General features: G+C 47.5%; 1 protein-coding gene across 2 annotated transcripts in view; it reads left to right on the forward strand.

Annotated features, from left to right (window-relative positions):
* RIN3 (Ras and Rab interactor 3) overlaps window positions 1-20,956 on the forward strand; it is a 104,216-nt gene that overhangs the window by 20,138 nt on the left and 63,122 nt on the right. Inside the window, exons 1-2 of one of the 2 annotated variants that reach the window (XM_064486211.1) lie at window positions 11,661-11,734; window positions 16,209-16,416. In XM_064486211.1, the coding sequence (XP_064342281.1) occupies window positions 11,676-11,734; window positions 16,209-16,416 (267 nt within the window). In that variant the 5' untranslated portion in view covers window positions 11,661-11,675. Of the gene's footprint in view, window positions 1-11,660; window positions 11,735-16,208; window positions 16,417-20,956 lie in introns of those variants that run through there. The other variant, XM_031454222.2, reaches the window with a different exon arrangement.

The following is a 20,956-nucleotide window of genomic DNA, read 5'->3' on the forward strand; positions in this document are numbered from 1 at the left end:
TAACCGGGAGAGGGTATAGCTCAGCGATAGAATGCGTGCCTAGAATGCACAAGATCCTGGGTTCAATCCCCAGTACCTCCATTAAAAAATAAGTTAATTAATAAAACACCTAATTAACCCCCCCCAATAATAAATTAACTAATTTTTAAAAATTTGTATTGAGCACCGTTTCCATGCTGGGCCTGGACACACCGTAGTAGATGTCACAGACACTGGAACAGAGTTTGGAGAGGGGAAGAGATGGGTCTGTGACAAGCAGGGTCGTTCACCATTTGATTGTTTCCAGTGTTTGATGACTGTAAGTCACTTTGCAGTGAACATCTTTATCTGTTAGGTTTTATTTGCATTTTAAAAATAACGCTTTGAGACAGATTCTAGGAGGGGCATGACCTACACTCTGCAGTCTTCACCAAAACAAGAAAGCAGAGCTGAGTAGGTCTTCTTGTACAGAACTTAGCTCAGTTCCACATGTGAAATCCCCTCAAGGAGAACTTTTTTTAAGTTACAAATTGTTTGATTTATTTTTCAAATAGGTGGTGTAGTCACACGGTTCAAATCTAAAAGTTACAAAAGGATGTACAGTGAAGTGTCCCTCTCCCATCCCTGTCTGTCAGTCTGCCAACCCTCCCCCTCAGGGGGACATTGCTTTATCACCCTCCCCTGTCTCCTTGAGAGATGGCCTCAGCACATCTCAACATACGTGTATCACAAAGATACATGGGCCTGCCCATTGCTCTTGGTGACCTGGGTTCTTGTGTCCCCGCGGCCTCCAGTTCAGTCTCAGCCAGGAAATTGGTCCCCCAAATCTTGTCTCCTCCAGTAACTATCTCCAGGTTCAGTGAAGTTTCCAAGGATTTTGGAGGATGGGGGAAGGGAGGGAATGTCCGTGCCCTTTCCCTGTAGATGACTATGAGTGTAAGTATTATGATGATAATTCTAGAAAGGTGCTGTCCATTGTAGATGCTCTATAAGCACTTACTGGATGAATGAATGGATGAGAATAATGTCATTGAAAGTTTGCTATATGCCGGGCACTATCCTGAATTGTGACAATTCCATAAGATAGTAATGCTTATATTTCCCATTTTAATCATGAGGAAATTGAGGCAAAGAGAGGTTTAGTCACTTGCCAAGGCCATCAAGCTGAGACTCTAGAGCAGGCTGTCTGGTTCCTGAGGCCTTGGTCAACAGATTGCTCAAGGCTTAATTACACACAGCGCTGGGGACAGAGTGGGTTCCATCTTCTATGAACTGGGTCCTGATGGGAGTGGACAGTTCTAGCCTAGGACGGGCCCTGGGGGAGGGGAGTCAGCAGGTTGAGCAGGCTGAGTCAGGTTAGGTTGTGTTCAAGGTACTGGATGGAATAGGGAAAGGGGCTGGGAGCTGGGAGCCAAAGAAGGTTATAGAGGGAGGGTGGAGGAACTCCATCCCAGTTCCCAGGAGGTTATGGTCATCCAAGGCTCTCGGGCACAGAGCGACCAAGGCTAGAGGCCAGGCAGAAGCAAGCCGTGAGCCAACAATCAGAGCATCTGACAAATGGGGTCTGGGAGCAGCCACCAGAAGGGCCTCAGCGCTGAAGCCGGGTGCCTCCTGTGTTCTTCACCTGGGTTCCAGCGGGTGGACAGTGGAGACCCAGCAGGCAGCCTGGAAGGCAGGGCTGGGAGCTGGGCAATGCCTGACACACACCAAGCAGCAGAAAGCCTGCAGTGCACAGGTGTGGAAAGTTTGAAGGCCTTTGACTGGCTAGACCCCTTGATGTGGGCTGTGATGTGCGAATTGAGACAGCCAGACCTGCTCTCAGCACTTCCGGGCTCCGGAAGACCTGCTTAAGCTGACTTCCCCTCTGGGAGGCTATGGGCACGGGCCCACCCAGCCCCATCCCAGCTTCCCTGGGGCTGACCCACCAAGGGTCTGGTCTTAAGCTGCACCCACCTCGTCTTGGAAGGCCTTTTGGTCTCTGGGTGAGGAGACACTCAAGAGCTTTCTCACAACAGGATTCCAAGCACTGTCCTTGGAGCTGCAGGCGTCTGTGGGAACCTGCCAGGGCTGCATGCAGTTCCTTGGCCCGTGGAACTGGGCTGGAGGCACTTGCACATAATACATGTGAGAGATGCTGATTCTGAAACCGGCTGCTCTTCTATCTCCATGTGACCTCTGTGGTCAGCTGGGAGCTGCATTTTTGGTCCTGTGTCCACCAAAGGCTGGGCCAGAGGTGGAACCAGGCGGCAGCTGTAGCTCAGCTTCCACATGTCCAGGAAAAAGCGTTTGGCGGAGAGGAAGCCCCAGAGAAGCTGGCCTGGCTGCCTGCCTTCTCTCAGGCTGTCTGCTGGGGCAGAGCCAGCCTGGCTTGGAAGAGAGCCTCCGTGTGGCACTGGGCCAAGGGTCAGCTGAGTCACGGAATCATGGAATGCATAGTGCTGAAAGGAACCTTAGTCCTAGGACTCGTCCATGCTCAGACAATGCATAGCCTATTACAGAGCCCGTGGCAGACATCACTAGGAGATCCCAGGTCTCTTTCTCTGCCCAGCCTTTAGCATAGCAGTCCAGGCAGCTGCTGCCCATCAACTAGGGTTCACAGGGAAGTCCAACTGGCTTGCTATTCCAGATCTGGTCCCATCTTCTCATTTTACTTAGCTCAGTGACATTTCCTTTATAGCATACCCATTGCCGTGATGAATACAGCCTTTGCATGTCACTACTCATCTCATAAACTCATGTTATGTCGCTTTGTGTCCACAATGCGATCCTGACCTCAGAATCCAAAAAAACTTCTCATAGTTCCCCAAGATTGTTGTATATGTAGCTGCAGAAAAGCTGATGCTGTCTTAGGTCGTGTTAATAGGAGTAGAGTATCTAGATTGTGGAAGGTGATGGTCACGCTCCTTTCTGAGCTGCTTAGGTGATGGGGAATCATTTCCCTGCTTGAGACTCTACATTTCAGAGGTACAAAGACAGAAGGATACTCAGCACACTCAGAAGAATACAAACAATGTGATGAGGGAGCTCAAAACCACTCCATAACTTATGGCCAATTGATTTTCAACCAGGAGGCAAAGAAAATTCAATGGGGAAAGAATAGTCTTTTCAACAAATGGTGCTGGAACATCAGGATATCCAAATGCAAAAAAAGGAGGTTGAACCCTACCCTACACCATACACAGAAATTAATTCAAAATGGAACAAAGACCTAAATGTAAAAGGTGAAACTATTAAACTCTAAGAAGAAAGTAAGGATAAATCTTCATCATCTTGAATTAGGAAATGGTTTCTTAGATATGACACCAAAAGTACAACCAACAAAAGAGGAAATAGATAAATTGGACTTTACCAAAGTTAAATACTTTTATGTTTCAGAGGACGTCTTCACCTTTTCATCAAAAAAATTAAAAGACAATCCACACAATAGGAGAAAATATTTGCAAATCTTACACCTCATAAGGCACTTGTATCTAGAATATATAAACAACTTACAATTTAATAATAAAAAAATAATCTAATTGTAAAACAGGCAAAGAATCTAAGCATTTTTCTAGAAAATATATATGAGGTTAATAATTAAAAGATTCTCAACATAGACATATATTGGAGAAATGCAAATCGAAACCACAATGAGATATTCACTAAACTTATTGTGGTAATCATCTCATGATGTATGTAAGTCACATCATTATGCTGTACACCTTAAACCAGTATAGTGTTGTATATCAGTTATATCTCAAAAAAACTTGGGGAAAAAAACTACAACGGTCCTACTTTATACCCACTAGGATGGTGACAATTACAAGTATGGAGAATGTGGAAAAATTGGTACCTTCCTCCAGTGGGATTGCAAACTGACAGCCATTTTGGAGAACAGCCTGGCAGTTCCTCACATGCTAAATATAGAGCTACAATACCACCCAACATTTCCATTCTTAGGTAAATAGAGAATTGAAATTTCAAGAGAATTGAGAATAATGTCTATACAAAAACTTGTACATGAATATCAGCAGCATTATTCATAATGACCAAAAAGTGGGAACAACCCAAATGTCCATCAACTGATGGACAAGTAAAATGTGGTGTATCCATCCTGGAAGATTATTTGGCAATAAAAAGAAGCGAAGCACAGATGCAGTCTGTGAGCTGTGATAGCAGGGGTGTACCTTAAAAACAAGATGCCAAGTGAAAGAAACCAAACACAAAGGACCACATCTTGTGTGATTCCATATATATAAAATACCTGGAAGTCAAGTCTATAAGGACAGAAAGTAGATTAGTGGTGGCCATTGGCTGGGACATTGGGAGGAAATGGGTCGTGATGGCTAATGAGGACAGGGTTCCTTGTTGGGGTAGTGAAAATGCTCTAAAATTGATTGTAGTGATAGCTGCATAATTGTGATCATGCTAAAAACCACTGAATTGTAAGCCTTAAACTGTTATTAAAAAGCAAACCACTCTGTATGCAAATTCATAGAGACAATGTATGTATAATACTCAGCTCAGTGTCAGCCACAGGGAAATAGCTGGTAAATGTTACCTCTGGGTAGCCGTGTGGAAGAGTGGGGCTTCAAACTGGAGAAGAGGTGACCCTGTGCAGGAGTTAGGGAGTTGGGGTGGTGACGAGATGTGCCAGCTATAGTTGAAGGGCTGTGTTGGGGTGGGGTGTCCATATAAAGCTTAGATAAGGCAAGAAGAAGAAAAACTTCAGAAGAACAGATTTCATCTCAATAGAAATCGAAAATTGCTTCTCAGAATGGATTGCCCAGTGAAGTAGTGAGCCCTTGGTCGTTAGAGGTCTTCAAACAGATACAGCTAAGAATTGGGATAGTTCAGAGAGGACTCCAGTGTCTGGAACATCTGAGGTGGAGGACAGCCTTTTACGGTGTGCTGCAGCTGATAGGCTCACAAAGGCCTGTTGTCAAATATTCAGGAGTTTTAAGCTGGTTATTAAGCCATTCATAGCTTGTTATCAGCAATGGTGAGAGTGTTTACAACTATGGCAATCAGTCCTACAAATCAGGACTTTTTGTTTTGTCCTAGACATGTACTTTACTGGAATATCACTGATCCAAAACAACTGCTCCAACAGGTCTTTTGGTGTGCTTGTTACCCAGTGGAACTTGGATCTGCTTGCCTGTGTGCAGCAAAGCCAATCTACTGACACCAGGTTGTAGTGAAGGAAAGTACAGTGTTTATTGCAGGCATCAAGCAAAGAGAATGGGCAGCCTGTGCTCAAAAGACCCAAATTCCCCTGTGGCTTTCAGGGAAGGGTTTTTAAAGGCAACATTTCGGGTGAGGGTTGCAGCTCATGGACTTTCTTCTGATTGGTTGGGTGATGAGATAACATGGTGATGTTTTGGGAATCTTAATCATCAACCTTATGGCTCCTGCCAGTCTGGGGACTATAATGTGCTTGCAGTCAGCATGTAGTTATCATCCTTCACCTGGGTGGGAGAGTCAGTTTTTGCAGAACAACTCAAAAATATGCATCAGACAACATAATGTGTATGTGTAGTTGAACTGTAATAATTCTACCTAATAAAACTGAAAAAGAAAACAAAATGCATCAGATTGTTATATATATCCCTTGAGGAGGACCTGGGACTCTGTTTTGTCACTGAACTATTGTTTAAGCTACCTTTACTTTTCTTGCTTGACTGCTTTCCCTTTGTTTCTGCATTCCTTTACTTCCCTAATTAGTAACTGCTCTTTGGAACTCAGGGAAGGACTAGGAGACTAATGCACTTTTCTATAAACAAGAGATGGGGGACAAGGCAGGGCTCTTGTATCTGGGAAGGCCCCACAGTGTCCTACTCAATTTCAATCCCCCCTTTTCTTTGATACACTTCAATCCTGAGGGAAACAGGGATAAAGCAAGAAAGGGAAACAAGTTTTGGATAGAGAGGCTAATCATAAACCAAGTTGGTTTTGAGGGGCTTGGTTTTGGGCTTCCCTACCCCCAAAGTTCCCAGGTCCTCCTCCCTCATTAGAGGTAACTCCTTCCCTGCTCTGCCCCAGGGTCTAAAGAGTGGTGGCTTCCTCCATGAAGTGCCTTGAGCTCTCCATCTTGGAGTTACCACTTAATTGTCAGCTGTGGCTGGATTCTTTCCTTACACTGTTCCATTTGATCCTCACATGACCTTTGAGGTAGGTGGTGTCAATGAAAAATTAATCAATAGTTGATCTAGAAAGAAGTGGAAAATTTTATTTGAGCCAACCTGAGCATTATAACCCAGGGACAGTCTTTCAGAAATCTCTAAAGGTCAAAGCACAGGTATATAAGTTTTGGAGACAAAGGGCTATACTCATATGATGTATTATTGACAGTTTACACAATCCAGATCTACACTACAAGGCGAGTCATGGGTCACATGAGATTAAGAAGGAAGGTTATCTCCTAAGGAGTTGTGACCCTTGATGAGATTGAGAAGGAATGTTATCTCCTAAGGTCTGGTTAATGCAGATGCATAACACACTCTTAAGGGAAGGGAGGGGGCCCAAACTGGCAAAGAAAATTTTTACATTTAAATTTTCTTGTCTTGCCACCAACTACGAATTCTCTTTCTTCGGTGGCTTAGTCTCCCTGTTTAGAAGGAGGACACTGAGCCCAGGATGGGTGAGGGGCTCACCTTTGTTCATCACACCAGGGCCCCAGGAGGAGTTCTCCCAGCCCCAGATGCCTGCCGCCCCATCCCGCTGGCATCTTCATCTGCAGTCAGAACTCCAAGGTGTCACTCCCTCTGGCATCAGCTGCTGCTCCTTGGCCCAAGTCTTGTGGCTGCCACACTGGAGAGAAACAGCCCCAGTGACCTCTGGCTTCCGCTCTGATGACCTTGTGGCAGCTGTCAGAGGATTTTCCTAAAAGTCCCCTGGGGCCTGATACTTTGGATGGACTCATCTTGATTACCTTTCAATGTGGGCCATCAGGCTCCAGAACTGACTTTTAAATGCCAAGAAAAAAATAGCAGGGGCCACCCCAGGGGAAATTGCACTGGCAGAAGGAATAGGCTTAGGGTTCAGAGACCCCCCACTCTTTATCGCCTGGTCATGTCAGGTGCTCTGGGAACTTGGGAGAAGGTGTGTGCACGTGGGCTTTTTGTTTTGTTTTGTTTCTTAATTAAATATTTTAAGGGTAGAGAAATCTAGAGAAAAACCTAGCAGTGCCCTAGGTACCCCAAATTCAGCTTTGTTAAATCTTATCTTTTTACCATATTTGCTTCAGATGTTTTAAAAATAAATAAATCCTGACAGAACTGGCTGAAGCCTCCTTCACACGGCTTCCTGATCGCAGTTGCTTCCAACCCTTGTAGAGCTCACCATTTTCCTGAATTTGGGGCGCATGGCTGTCTGCAGACAAGGCACAGGGCTGTTGTGTACATTTTAACACTTTATAGAAATGTTTTTTCATTACTTTCATAATTGGCTTATTTCACTCAACATTGGGTTTTTGGTTTGTTTGCTCTTAAAACTTGTTAGCTTTTTCGTTTGTCGTGATTTCAGGCTCCCAGAGAAGCTACAAGGCTGGTACAGTGAATTCCCAGTTTGGGGATTTGGCCGTGTAGCAGTTGGTTCCTAGCTTTCGGCAGCTGTGTGATCGTCCAGGGTGGACGAATCACAGCTTATTTATCATCGGTGGTTCCCATTTCCTCTCGCTGTAAATGCTTCTGCAGCGGCAGCTTTATCAATTGTCTTCTTATACCTGTGCGTGTCCTAGGAGTGGGGCTGCTGGGGCCCCGGCTACAGCACCCACTTCTCTTTTAGATTTTGACGATCGTTTTCAGAGCAGGTGCAACTGCTTTCATTCTCACGGGGCACTTTACCCCCTTGGTGCTCCGGTGGCTTTTAGGGGGCTGTCACCTATCTCAGGCCATTTCTCATGTTGCTGGTGTTCATAGGAGAAACAGGGCATGATCACATGTGTGGTTACCCCAGCTGGAATAACGACCTGTCACATGCCAGATGCTGCTTGATGTACATTACATTTGGCAGGTATTCCCAGATCCATTGCACAGATGAGAAAACTGAGGCCCATAGAGGTTAAATACCTTGCTCTGGGTCACACAGCCAGGATGTGGCAGGGATTGGGACTGAGGCTGTATGAGTCCTAATTCTTCATCTTTGAGCTATGCAGAGTGAGCTAAATGACTGCCAAGTCTCTAATTGTGTTTGTAGTCAGAGGTGTCCCCTGAGAGACTGATGCCTCTCCCTGCAGCATCCCCGCTTCCTCCCACATGCCTGTCCCTGTTGTCTGGTCCTTCCCTCTCTGTGCAGAGGGAGTCATTTCATTGAGGAGCAGTCTTCATGGAGGAGAAGGGAAAGGATGGGACGTGGGGGCAGCAACGAGTGAGTGTCCCCCCTCACCCTGGGGGCTGGTTCTTGGGGCTTCCAGGGTCAGAGACAGGGAAAACTCCTCTCCGGGACTCTGGACAGTCCTGTCCCAGCTTGAGAAATAGGGGCCATTTCAAAAGAGAGGAAGGCTTTGGGCTTCCAGAAGCTCAGGGTGGGCACTGGAGGCCCACCAGCAATCCACTTACAGCTCTTAGAGGTTTACTCGTCTTGGGCACTCCAGAGATGATCATCACACACGGAGCGTCCTCTCCGTGCCTGCCAGCCTCATCTCATTTACTCCCGACACAAACCCTCTCAGCTGATTATACTTCCCATTTTACAGAAGAGGAACCTGGAGGTCAGCGTGCTAGGCATCTAAGCCCCTCAGTGAGTCAGTGCAGAGCTGGGATACCTGATGGGCTCAGGAGCTCCCCCCTGCATGCATTTAGGTAACAAGCAAATATGTTTTCATGTATTTATTTAAGATGATTTTTAATCATGTAAGTAATGCATAAGTAGCATTAAAATTTGAAATGCCTTCCTGCATTTCTCAGAAATAACTGTCTTTAATGATGACTTACGTAGCCTTCAGGAAATTGTTTCTATGTATATTTCTATTTATATGTCTTGATGTGTGTTTGTGCATATTCCAAATAGGATAACAAACATAATTAAACACTCTTTGCCAGGTACTGCAAGGATACATATACAGGGGAAATTTTTAGAATTTCTCCAGGAACTACAATAGTGTAGAGGTTAGCAACACAGACTCTGGATCCAGATTGTTCAGGTTTGAATTCCAGCTCTGCCACTTCAGCTGTGTGACCTTGAGTGAGCTATTTAACCTCTCTGTGCCTCAGTGTCCTCATCTTTACATGGAACTATCAGGTACAGGGTAGGTGTATTCGTTTCCTAGGGCTGAACTTTGCAGCTAAAAACAATAGAAATGTATTTTCTCACAGTACTGGAGGCCAAAGGCTCAAGATCAAGGCATCAGCAGAGTTGGTTCCATCTGGAGGCTGAGAGAGCATGTTCCAGGTCTCTCTCCTAGCTTCCCATGGTGGTCATCAGTCCTTGGTGTCCTTGGCTTGGGGCATCATAACTTGACTCTCTTCCTCCCTCTTCACATGGCCTTCTTATGTCTCTCCATGTCTCCATAAGGACACCTCTCACTGAATTTACGGCCCACCCTAAATCCAGGATGATGTCATCCTTAACTTAATTACACCTAAAAAGATCCTTTTTCCAAGTAAGGTCACGTTCACAGGTGCCAAGTGTTAGGATTTGGACATGTCTCTTTGGAGACACGATGCAAACCACTAGAGTAGGTGTGAGGATGACTAAGTTAACGGAATGTGCCCACACAGTGGACACTGTGTGGTGCGGGCTACTTACGGATGAACAGACAAGTTGCTGCCCTGACTGGAGTTACCAGGCCCCTCCCACCCCACCCCTCCATGTTGTCTGTGTCCTTATGCACCTTGTACACAGTGATGAGGCCATCCGTAACACCGCTGGCACTATGCCCGGAACCTGGCCTCTTTATCCCCATAGACTCCCTTAGTCTTGAAGCTAGGGGCCCCGCCTGCATGAGGTCAGGATCGTGGGTGGGATGGGGACGGCCTTTTCCTGGTCCTCTCCTTCCATCCCACACTCCCCCCGGGTTCCAGCCAAGTCTGCACAAGGGGGGCTCAGTTCTCCTTACAATGAGGCAGCATTGGAACTTCTGAGCCTTTTCCCAGGGCCCACGCAGCAGCCCAAAGCCAGCGCCCTTGTGAACTGGGAACATTTGGTGCCTTCTTCCAAACAGGCAGCATCCAGCCAGGGCCCCACACCCCAAGCGGACCCTACATCCAGTCACCCCCTGGGGTGGCCTCTCCAGCCCAGAGCAGAGCTTTCCCCTCCTTCTCACACAGGTTTGACAGGCCCATTACCGGATGCAGGTACCACGCCAGGGAGCATGGCCACGCCACGCCACGTCACTCCTTCCTTTGGGGAGCTGGTGAGAAAGTCCTCAGATAAGCCAGGATGCCGAGTCCAGGCCCAGGGCGCGGGTTTCCGGTGTCTGGCCACACTGCATCTGGGTAGGGCAGCCTGGGTGTCCACGGACAGCTCGCCCTGAGAATCAGAAGGCCATTAGGACCACTGATTAGATTTAATTGCTCTATGCCCCATGAGCAAGCAGAAGGAAAACTAGTAATGAAATGATTGCTCTTTCTGGTGGAATTGCTTTAAAGTTTCTGAGCTCATTATTTTGTGCCAATAGTGCCATTAATTACCTGGGGCCCCTGGGGCTGCCTTTGCAGGGACCTCGGCTGGAGCTTGGCTGGTGAGAGGGAGGACGTGGGTGTTGGGGTGACCGGCCGTGCTAGTGGATGACATATCTGAGGCTGTGTGGGCTCAGTGACAGTCCTGGCAGCTAGAGCTGGTGTGGCCACGCTGGTTAGTAACAGTAATCACGGCAGTGAAACAGCCTGACGTGGTGCCGCCTCAAGCCATTTGCACCTCTGCCACCGTCCTTGAGCCCAGCAGTCCAGCCCAGAGCTCCAGCATTAGCACCGGCACGTAATAGTCGCAGGTGGGCACCCAGGGAGCTCAGGTGACCCGAGGCCCAATGTCAGCAAGGACTCAGGGATTGGGGGACAACTGCCTGGCCCCATTCCCTTCTTTGGCCTGGTCAGAGCAAGTGCCCAGGTCACTGTCCCTTCAGGGCTCTGCTGCTCTGGTGACCTGATACAAGGCTCCAACCTCCCCCAGCCTCAGCTGCATCTTCTCTAACTTCTAGATCTTGCTGTGGCCTTTGACACTTATAGGCTCCTCTCCAAGCCTCTGATCCTGCCAAGTCACCACCTCGGGGGCCCTGAGCAAGCCCTTGTTACTTCCACACTGGCCCACTTGGAGGGAAAGGAGAACCCAGAAAGACTTGGACAATTCCTGGAAAGTAACATCTTGAGAGCCTTTGGCCTCCTGAGTGGTCTAGTCTGAGCAGCCAAGATAAGCCTCTGCAGGACTCACCTCTGGAAGGTTTCTGGAATTACCCCAGGTCTTGTGTGTCTTTCCACCATTATTAGCTGAGCTCAAGATGGAAGAGGCATCCTCCAAGTTATTTGTTTCCTGTGCTCCCCACAAAACGACTTCTTTACTCACGTCATCCAGCCATGTGGTTCTCAGGCATTTGAACTTGTGGGTAACCTCTGGGGCCTGATGTTGTCTTGGGTACAAGATGAGTGCAACACACAAATGTGTGCCCCAGTCTAACCCCGTGTGCTGAGTCCTAAAATGAGGGCCGCAGAGCGGAAGAACGGTACTAGCTTCAACTAGCGGGGTGAAGAGGCAGAAACGGTAGCTAACGTTTACTGAAGGATATGCACCGTGCCAAGTTCTTGACGGATGTCCCACTGAACTTTCACAATAACCCTGTGAGGTAAGGACTATTGTTGTTTTTCTACAGGTGAATAAACTGAAGCCCAGGGAGGTAAAGTAACTGGCCAGAGATCACACAACCAGGATTCAAACCTAGGGCTTGTGGTACATCAGGCAGGCTTCTTCTGATAGGGCCTTAAAGAATAGAGAACTTTATCCCCAACAGTTACCATAAAAAAAATACTAAACATACAGAGGTGTTGAAAGAATTTTGCAGTATCTATATGCCACTGACTCACCCTTAATGTTTTTGTTTATTTGCTTTCTTACGCATCTATCTATTCCTCTATCCGTCCATGAATCCACCTTACTTTTTCTTATGCATTTCAAAGAAAGTTCTGGATAACCCCCAATATGTTAGCATGCATATCATTAACTAGAGTTCGGTATTTATTTTTAGTTCTTTTTTATTGTTTTGGCGTAAAATTTACATATGATGAAATGTAAACACACATATCCAAGTGTACCATCTGAACGTCACATAAATAGCTTCATACAGTATGAATTTTTTTGCGTCTGCCTCCTTTTACTCAGCACAGTGTTTTTGAGGTCAATCCATGGGATTGTATGTATCAGTGGTTCCTCTTTATTGCTGACTGTTATTTCACTGTGTGATATACCACCATCTGTTTGTCCTTCTCCTATTGATAGACGTCTGGACCAGTTTGGGGCTATTATGAATAGAGCTGATACGAGCATTTAAGTACAGGTCTTTTTGTGGATATACTCTTTCAATTCTCTTGGGTGCATACCTGGGAGTGGAATGGCTCAGACACAGGGTAGTTGTATATGCAGCTTTATGAAAAAAACAAACAAACTGCCTTTTTCCAAATGGTTGGACCAATTTACATTATCACCAGTAAAACCTGAGAGTTCTGGTTACTCCGCATCCTTGCCAACATGAGATGTTATCAGTCTATTCAATTTTCCGTTCTGGTGGTTGTATCGTGGTATCTCGTTGTGGTTTTAATTTGCATTTCCCTAATGACTAATGATGCTGAGCACTTTTCACCTGCTTCTTGGCCAGCTGTATGTCTTCTTCTTTGAGGCATCTTCAAATCTTTTGCCCCTTTTCAAAATGAATTTGGTTGTTCTCTGTTAGATGTATGCTTTGCAAATATTTTCTCCCAGCCTGTGATTTGAGTCTTTATTTTCTTCATGAGGTGTTTTCATGGACACAGGTTTAAATTTCGATATGTCTACTTTATCCATCTTTTCTTTAACCGTTCTTGCTTTCTATGTCTGGTCCAATAGAATTTTGCATACTCGTTGGAGAGAAGGTTGGGAGGAAATAATGGAGAATCTGAAGGAGCTGTAGGGAGAGCAGCTAGAGCAGGCGTGTCAGGTGGGCAAGCACGGGTTCTGCTGGGGTGATGGACCTCTGTAGGGGAGGCTGTGGGGGGAGGGTGTTCAGAAAGGGAATACAGTATTAGGGACTGACTGAATTCTTTAGGCAGTGGGAGCCATTGAAGGTTTTAGATTAGGGAAGGGACACGATCACAAGAGGAGAGATGGTACAGTTCCCGCGGTGCTGGAGCCTAGGGCAGTTTCTAGTTGGTCACCCTGAAAGCAGCAGGATGAAGGTGGGACTGCCAGGGGGCTGAGGGAGCAAAATACGTTCATCTCTGTGGATCCTTAAAGACTCTCCGTGGGCCCAGCGGCCACACCCAGGCCCCACCAGGTCTTAATGGGCCTGTGTCTTCCTGCCGAGGAAACCCAGGGGCTGGTGTGGGCAAGCTGCCAGCTGGGAGCCCAGGGAAGGTGTTTATATACGAGGATTTAGAGCCAACTCTTCCAGTGGCTCCAGAAGCCTTACAGGGACTCCCACTGCACCCCCCTCTATCTCACCTCCTCTTCCATCACTGTCCTGGCTCCTGCCACCCACAGGCTTCCTCGTGGTTCCTCCTGCATCAGGCGACTCAAGGCCTGCTGCTCCAGGCCTTTGCTGCCCTTGTGTCTGGAATCCCTTCCCTAGCTGTCTGCATCCAGATGTTTACTCAAAGTCATCTTTTCAATGAGGGCTTCTTTGGCCCCAGCCCTTTGCCTGCCTGGCCGGCACCCAGCACCACCTAACATCCCAGGACACCCTTTCACCTTGTCTGTGGCCTGACTCCTCTCCCTGGAGATGAGGGGTTTTTCTTTCTTTTTCTTTTTTCTTTTCTTTTTTTTTTTTTTTTTTTTTTTTTTACTGTTTTGTTCTCTGCTCTAAGCCAATGCCTAATATAACATCTGGTGCTTGCAGGCCCTCAGAAAATATTCATAGTATGAGTGAATTCGAGGCAAACTTCCTCATTTCTTCCAAAGCCCATTTGATTGCAGTTGGCCCTAAGAGAGAAAATGGGGGCCCTTGTCCCAAAAGCCTAGGTCCTACCTAGGCCACTCAGAAAATGAAGGAATCTCAGGTCACCCCTCCCCCATTGTATAGATGCAGAAACTGAGACCCTAAGAGGGAACGGACTTGCCAATGGACTTAACTAAACTAACTGAGCCTAGTTAGTGGCAGAGAGGAAATAGGAGCCAATTGCTCACACTCCAGCTGCTGTTAGAGTCCCAGTTGGCCTCTTGGGGAGGCCCCGGGCCAAGCGAGAAGGCTTAAGGATGGTTATAAAGGCTTTTGGTGCCAGAAGATATTTTTGTGTTTCCAAGTGGGGTTGGAGAAAACTAACAGGCCCAGAATGCTTCTCTTCTGGGTAATTCTTGCCTCTGCTGTTTTTACTGCTTCCCCAGAGGAGATGCTGGGCCACACTTCAGGGCCTGGGAAGAGGTCACATCAGTATCAGCTGGGCCGCCCTGACTTTAAACTCCAAATGAGACCCAATTCCACAGCCTGTGGACGTCTGTGGGGCTGCCCTGCTGCATCCCAGTCCCATGATGCCTGCAGTTCCACCTGGTGACCTGGAACACTCTTCTGTGTGGACCCAGAAGGGAAATTCTCAAGAACCCACAGCACATGCAGCATCCGGGAGAGGGAGGGCTTCTCAGAGGGCCTAGGAGTGGGGGCGTCAGAGGAGGGAACTTTTAGCAAAGTGATGTCGCCGTATCTCTCATCACCACACATGTTCCTAGTCTGGTTTCACTGCTGGACCTGTTTCATCCCACACTTCTCAGTCTCCCCACCACCTAGAGAACCTCCAGGACCATGCCTCTCCCCTTCAGGAAATGCTCCCTCATCAGGACTTCTGGGTCCTGCTGCCCTCTGACTCCAGCAAGTGGTTCCACTTTTCTGTGCCTTTAACGGAGCTCATCCTCCCCCCAGGAGGCTCCTTACAGCAAACGCCAGCCTGATCTCTGGTGCCCCTGGGTGCAACATCACAGGGACACAGGGCAAAAGAGAGGGACCAGCCACATCTTCCTGGCTTTATAACTACCTCTTCTGTCTCATTAAGGTTTTCACTCCTGAAGATACCCTGAGACATACCATTCCTCAGGTGGAAGGCAAACAGACCACATAGCCCACCAGACTCAGGATTTGAGGCACCAAGATGCTGTTCCTCCTTTTCTGGAATCAAAACTCACCTGCCAGTGTGTGTAGGAGGTCAAGTGGAGTGAGCATGTTCGGGAGAGTCTGGAATCTCTTAAACTGGACCTCTACTTTGTCTTGTGATTTTCTGCCTTTCCCTGGGGACCCTGACCTGTTACATCCTCATCTTGGGGAACAGGGAGTGTAGACTGGGAGGGGCAGAAGGGAGCCTTCTGGAAATGTCTGCATCAGCACATCTAATAGAAATATAATGTAAGCCACATGTATAGTTTTAAATTTTCTAGTAGCCACACTAAAAAAGTAAAAAGAAATAGGTGAAATTAATTTTAATAATGTTTTATTTATCTCAGTATATAAAAAAATTATCACTTCAATACATAGTGTAAAATATTATTAATGAACTATTTTATGGTCCTTTTCTTCATACCAAGTCTTTGAAATCGTGTTTGTATTTTACACTTACAGCACGTCTCAGGTCAGACAACTCACTTGTAAGAACTCAGGTGGCTAGGGACTATGGTATTGGTTAGCTCTGCTCTCTGTCTTGATCTGGGTGGTAGTTACACGGGTGTAGACATATGCAAAAATTTGTCTATCTGTATACTAAAGACTAGTGCGTTTCACTAGGTGTAAATTACACTTCAATTAAGAAAAATTATTTTAATCCTCTTTAGGGCTCTGCCCAAGTGCTGGCATTTTCCTGAGTCCACTCTGGGTTTGGAATTAGCTACTTCCGTTGCAGTGTGCTCCTGTTACATTTATTGCAATCTTGTGCTATAGCTGCTTGTTTCTGTGTATGACTCACTCATTTCACTCATTTTATTATAAGTTCCTTAAGGTGAAGATCATGGTTTGTTCATTTTTGAATTGCCCACAGGGCCACTGGCTACGTAGATGCTGAGTAAATAAGCATGGTTGAATTGAATCTCCGTTTGGTGTAAACCCCTCTCCGGGCTGGTGGCAGGACAGGCTGATCATTTGATTCTGTTCTCAGTCCTATTCCAGATGTTGACAAAGGAGAGGGACAGGAAGAGGAGGAGGAAGATGACATGGGGCCTCGTCTGCCAGTCACTCCAAAGAACTGCCTTCCTCGCCGGGGCATCAGCGTCCTGGAGAAGCTCGTCAAAACGTGCCCGGTGTGGCTGCAGCTGGGTCTGGGCCAGGAGGAGGCAGCCAGAATCCTGCATCGGGAGGCGGCTGGGGTGAGTCAGGGTCTCTCCACCTCATGGCCAGGGGCGGGCAGCTCTGCAAGGAGCTACTCAGCCTCCCTGGGAAGTAGCTGCCCTCTGGACAGCTGCCCATTTGCCCCTTTTTCTTATGTTTGCAGCTTTTCAACCAGGCTGTTTTTTCCAGAACTCCGGAGCCAGGGACCAGTGGGAAGGCTGGTTTCTGCTTTGAGGAGCAGAGCCTGGGAGTGTGTGGCTGGTGTGGGCTGTCTGAGCATTCGGGCACCTGAGAGGCAGGACTGAGCCTTGGAGAGCTCAGCCAGACATCTGGGGACTAGAGAGTATCAGAGCCAGAGGGACCTGAGAAATCATTTTACATCCCCTGATTTTGCATGTGGAAATGAGGGGCTGTGTGATGTAATCAAAAGGTTTTTTGGAGTCAGGATGTGTGAGTTGGGAAATGGCTTAAATTTTCTGAACCTCACTTTTCTCATTAAAATGGGGCCATTAATAGTATTTTCCTCCCTGTAGTGTAAGCATTACCGAGGAAGCTATATAGATAATGAAATATGAGTCAGAGCTCATCAAATGCCACCCACTAACCACCCATTTTCTCTTTTTTTTCCACCCATTTTATCTCTTTTTTCCACCCATTTTCTCTTACATGCTACTTCCATTAAATTTTTAAAAATTTGTTTAATTTAAAAAGTGATACATATATGTATTTATTATAAAAAAAAAAATCAAGCCGGGCAGAAGAGATAAAATAAGAAGTAAAGTGTCTGATAAAGTTCTTTCCCACCTCCTCTTTTTTTTAAATTTTATTTATTAACAAAAAAAATTTTTTTTTGTTTTTGGTGTGAGGTAATTAGTTTTATATTTTCATTTATTTCTTTGAATGGAGGTGCTGGCGATTGAACCCAGGACCTCATGCATGCTACACATGTACTCTACCACTGAGCTCTACCCTCCCTTCTTTCCCACCAACTCTTTTTCACCTAATCTACTTCCCAGAAATCTTTTTTTGTGTTTTGTTTTAATTGAGATGAAATTCACATAACATAAAATTAGCTATTTTTAAGTGCACAATTTTGTACATTCACAAGATTGTACAACCACCACCTCTGTCAAATTCCAAAACATTTCATCATTCCAAGATAAAACCCCACATCCGTTAAGCAGTTACTCCCCATTTCTTCTCCTGGCCACTGGCAACCAACCACCAGTCTGCTTTCAGAAGTCATTTCTGCTGGAAGTGTGTGGCGTATCTGTTCATTATTTTTCCATGCAGACTTCCACGTCTGTAAGAGCTAGCATTCACCAAGAACTTACTGTGTTCCAGGCACTATCTAAGTTCTCCATGTGAATTAGCACAGTTTATCCTCACAGCAGCCCTCCAAGGTAGATGTTCCAATTATGCCCATTTTACAGATGAGGTGACTGAGATACAAAGCTGACCTGCCAGGTGACACAGCAGACAAGTGCCCGAGCTAGCATTTGAACCGAGCTAACATTTGAACCCAGGCAGTTGGGGAGCTTCCGTGCTGTGTGGTACATGCACGTTTTATGTGACACAGGTGGAATCGCATCTTTTAGCAATTTTTGCTGTTCTCACCTTCAGTGTGGTGTGTCTTGCTACACTGTGTCTAGGGAATAGTCCAAACCCCTACACACAGGGGGCTCAAGTGGTTAGTGGACTCATCCACTTCGGACTAGATAAAATCCATCAAGTTGGCAATTGTACCTGAAAATTGGAATTACTGGAACTTATGGTACCCCAGCAAAGTCCCACAGAGGCTCCTACCCCAGAGAGTAGGGACCATAGAGGCCTGAAGGCCCAGGGGAACCCTGCTGAGGCTGAGGGAGGCCTCCTCTGGGTACCGGGGCTGGAGCCCTGTGGGCCAGCCCAGCCCAACCTCAGCACCTGGGTCAGCCTGGGAGAGGGTTCGAAGGAGGAAGCTAGGAGACCGTAGTCCTCAGGAAAGCAAGGCCTGTTGTTTCATTCCTCCCTACCTAAAGGCTTTCAGTTTTGTACTGATTGAGGGCTTCAGAGCAGACGATGAAACTACATAGAGAATAAAATCAGAGACTCACATCAGCAGGTGTTCCGGTCAGCATTCCCAGGCTGCAGCCCCAGCAGTCATCCACTCCCCTGTTAGGTTCTAGGGGACTCACTTCCCATCCTTCCCGGGAGGATGGAGCTGAAAAACAGGCCCAAGTGCAAGGCTGTGATGCAGACAGGTGGCCATTTTCCGGACCTTTCCTGGTCACCAGGAGAGGTGCGTCCAGACATGCGTGTAGAGCATGGAGGACCAGACAGCGAGGACCCATCCCGAGAGGGGGCAGGTGGGTCTCCAAGGCAGGCTGCGCCGGGTGTAAGTCGTGCCCACTTCGTCCAAGGGTTCAACCCTCTCTTCAAAAAGTTTAAGATAAGCCCAACTCAGAATAACAATCGTGGTTCCACGTGGCGAATGCTTATTAATGCCAGGCCCTGTACCAAGCATTGTATGAATGTCATCTTGTTTAATCCTTAAAATAATCCTGTGAGGCAAACTCTGCCATTATCCTCATTTTACAGATGAAACAGGCTAAGAGGCATGCCCTGGCTTGGGCTTCCCCAGAAGCAGACCCCTAGATGAGGATTTAAATTCAAGTGGTTTATTTGGGTGTCGACCCCAGGGGGCACTGGCAGGGGAAATAAGACAAGGAAGGGAGGGCAACTAATAAAAGCTGTGTCTCCATGCAAATTGCTCCTGGGGGCACGTGGAGCTGACGCCCGCTGGGGCACTTTGGGAGCTGGTGTAGAACACCCATCTGAAGTCATCCCGCCCAGAGGGGTGAGGGAGCTGGTATCACCCACCAGCTCCTGACAGCCTTTGGTTCAAGGCTATGGGGGATGAGGATTCATGTTTCAGGACCTCCTCTCTGCCCTAAACAGGACAGGATCTGGCTCTGACCAGAACAGCCCATGGGCAAAGAGATGCCAAGCTGGCTGTTGGAAGTAGGACTGGAGTCCCCTCAAAAGACACGGCGCCAAGGCGAGTGGGCGGGGCACCAGCAGCTCCTGCTGCTGGAGTGAGGTCACCTGCCCTGGGTCACACAGCTAGTGAGTTTACAGGGCTGGGATTTGATCCCAGTCGTAACTAAGCCAAAGCACACCCCTCTGTAAGTACTGAAGGTTAGTAGCAGGAGAGAAAAAGAAATAATTTTCTGAGGTCAGCTGATACCAGACAAGTTTAAGCATGAGGCATGTTTATAAAGAGGGGTAAACTATGATCTTACCACTGTCCTCTCAGAGGGTCTGGTGAGGGCCCCATGCACAGATGTGAATGGTAAGGCAGAGGGTAGGGTGTCTAAGTGCTGTGTGAAAGGCAGGACAGTGAGTGACCTGGAGGAGGGAGGGGGCATGTCCAGGTGGGGTGATCCAGGCATACTTCTTGGAGGAGGCGGATGGTGAGCTGGGCCATGCAGGATGGACAGGCAGGATTGGGATGGGGGAGCTAAGAGGGTCTTGGAGAGGCTGGGTGACGGAACAGCACAGGCTGAGCCCCAGGGGTGGGTGTGAGCTGGGCCGGGGGACATGGAGATGGAAGACAGCATGACTGGAGGCATGAAAGCAAACTGGAATCACAAGAGCAAACTGGAGTCACTGGAGGGCAGGACCACACTGCATTCATTGCCATGTGACACCGGCATCTGGCTCAGGCCTGGGTTCAGAGCAAGTCTGGCTCCACGTGTTCATGTGAACAAATGAATGAATGACAGCAGGGAGGGTGGGGCTGGTTCTGGGGAGCTGGCCAAGCTGGGCCAGTTGCTCAGGGCCTCCCTGCAGTGAGAGGCAAAGGCCGCTAGGCTGTGTTTACTTTCCAGGCGAGCGCACGTCACACAAGGCTTTAAGCCTTAATCCCAGGCTCTGTGGCTGCAAGAGGCCCAGAAACCTCTTCACCCCGAGTAGGAGAAGGTACAATCCAGGGGCAAAGTTTAAGAAACAGAAAGCTTCAGGCTGGGTCCTGAAGGGATACCCGTGTCCAGAGCCTTGAATCTGATCCTGGAAGTGAGACCATAGGCTACTGTTAAGACCGATGGACTGAAGGAGGTCAGCCAGGCCCTTCCCACTGTCACCCACTCACTGTCCCCTCTGGGCTGCAGGGGCTGGGGTAGCCCTGAGGACAGCAGAATTGGAGCAGATTCACCTTCTGCTCAGTTCTCTGCCCTCGTAGCCAGTATCCCACTCCTCTCCGTGAGCTTCTGTATTTTCAAGCAGAAGTAAAGCCCTAAAGCTCATGCTCTGATAAAAAAGATTGGCTAACTTTTACCCAGAGTGCTCTTTGCATGATCTTATTGATTCTCACAGTGACTTCTGTCTGGCTGATGTTATCAGTGTCTCCATTTCCCCATAAGGAAGGGAAGGCACAGAGAAGTTAACTCACTTCCCTGTGGTCACACAGCTAGTAAGAGCAGAGTCTGCATCGTGTGATCTTCAGGGATGCTGGGAAGGCCATTTGCCACATAGTATCACTCCCACAGTACTGGTGGTCTGAAATTCCACCAGTGCAATAGCTTCATCGTTTTTAAA

This window comes from Camelus dromedarius, chromosome 5, assembly GCF_036321535.1.
Source record: "Camelus dromedarius isolate mCamDro1 chromosome 5, mCamDro1.pat, whole genome shotgun sequence".
Lineage (NCBI taxonomy): Eukaryota > Metazoa > Chordata > Mammalia > Artiodactyla > Camelidae > Camelus > Camelus dromedarius.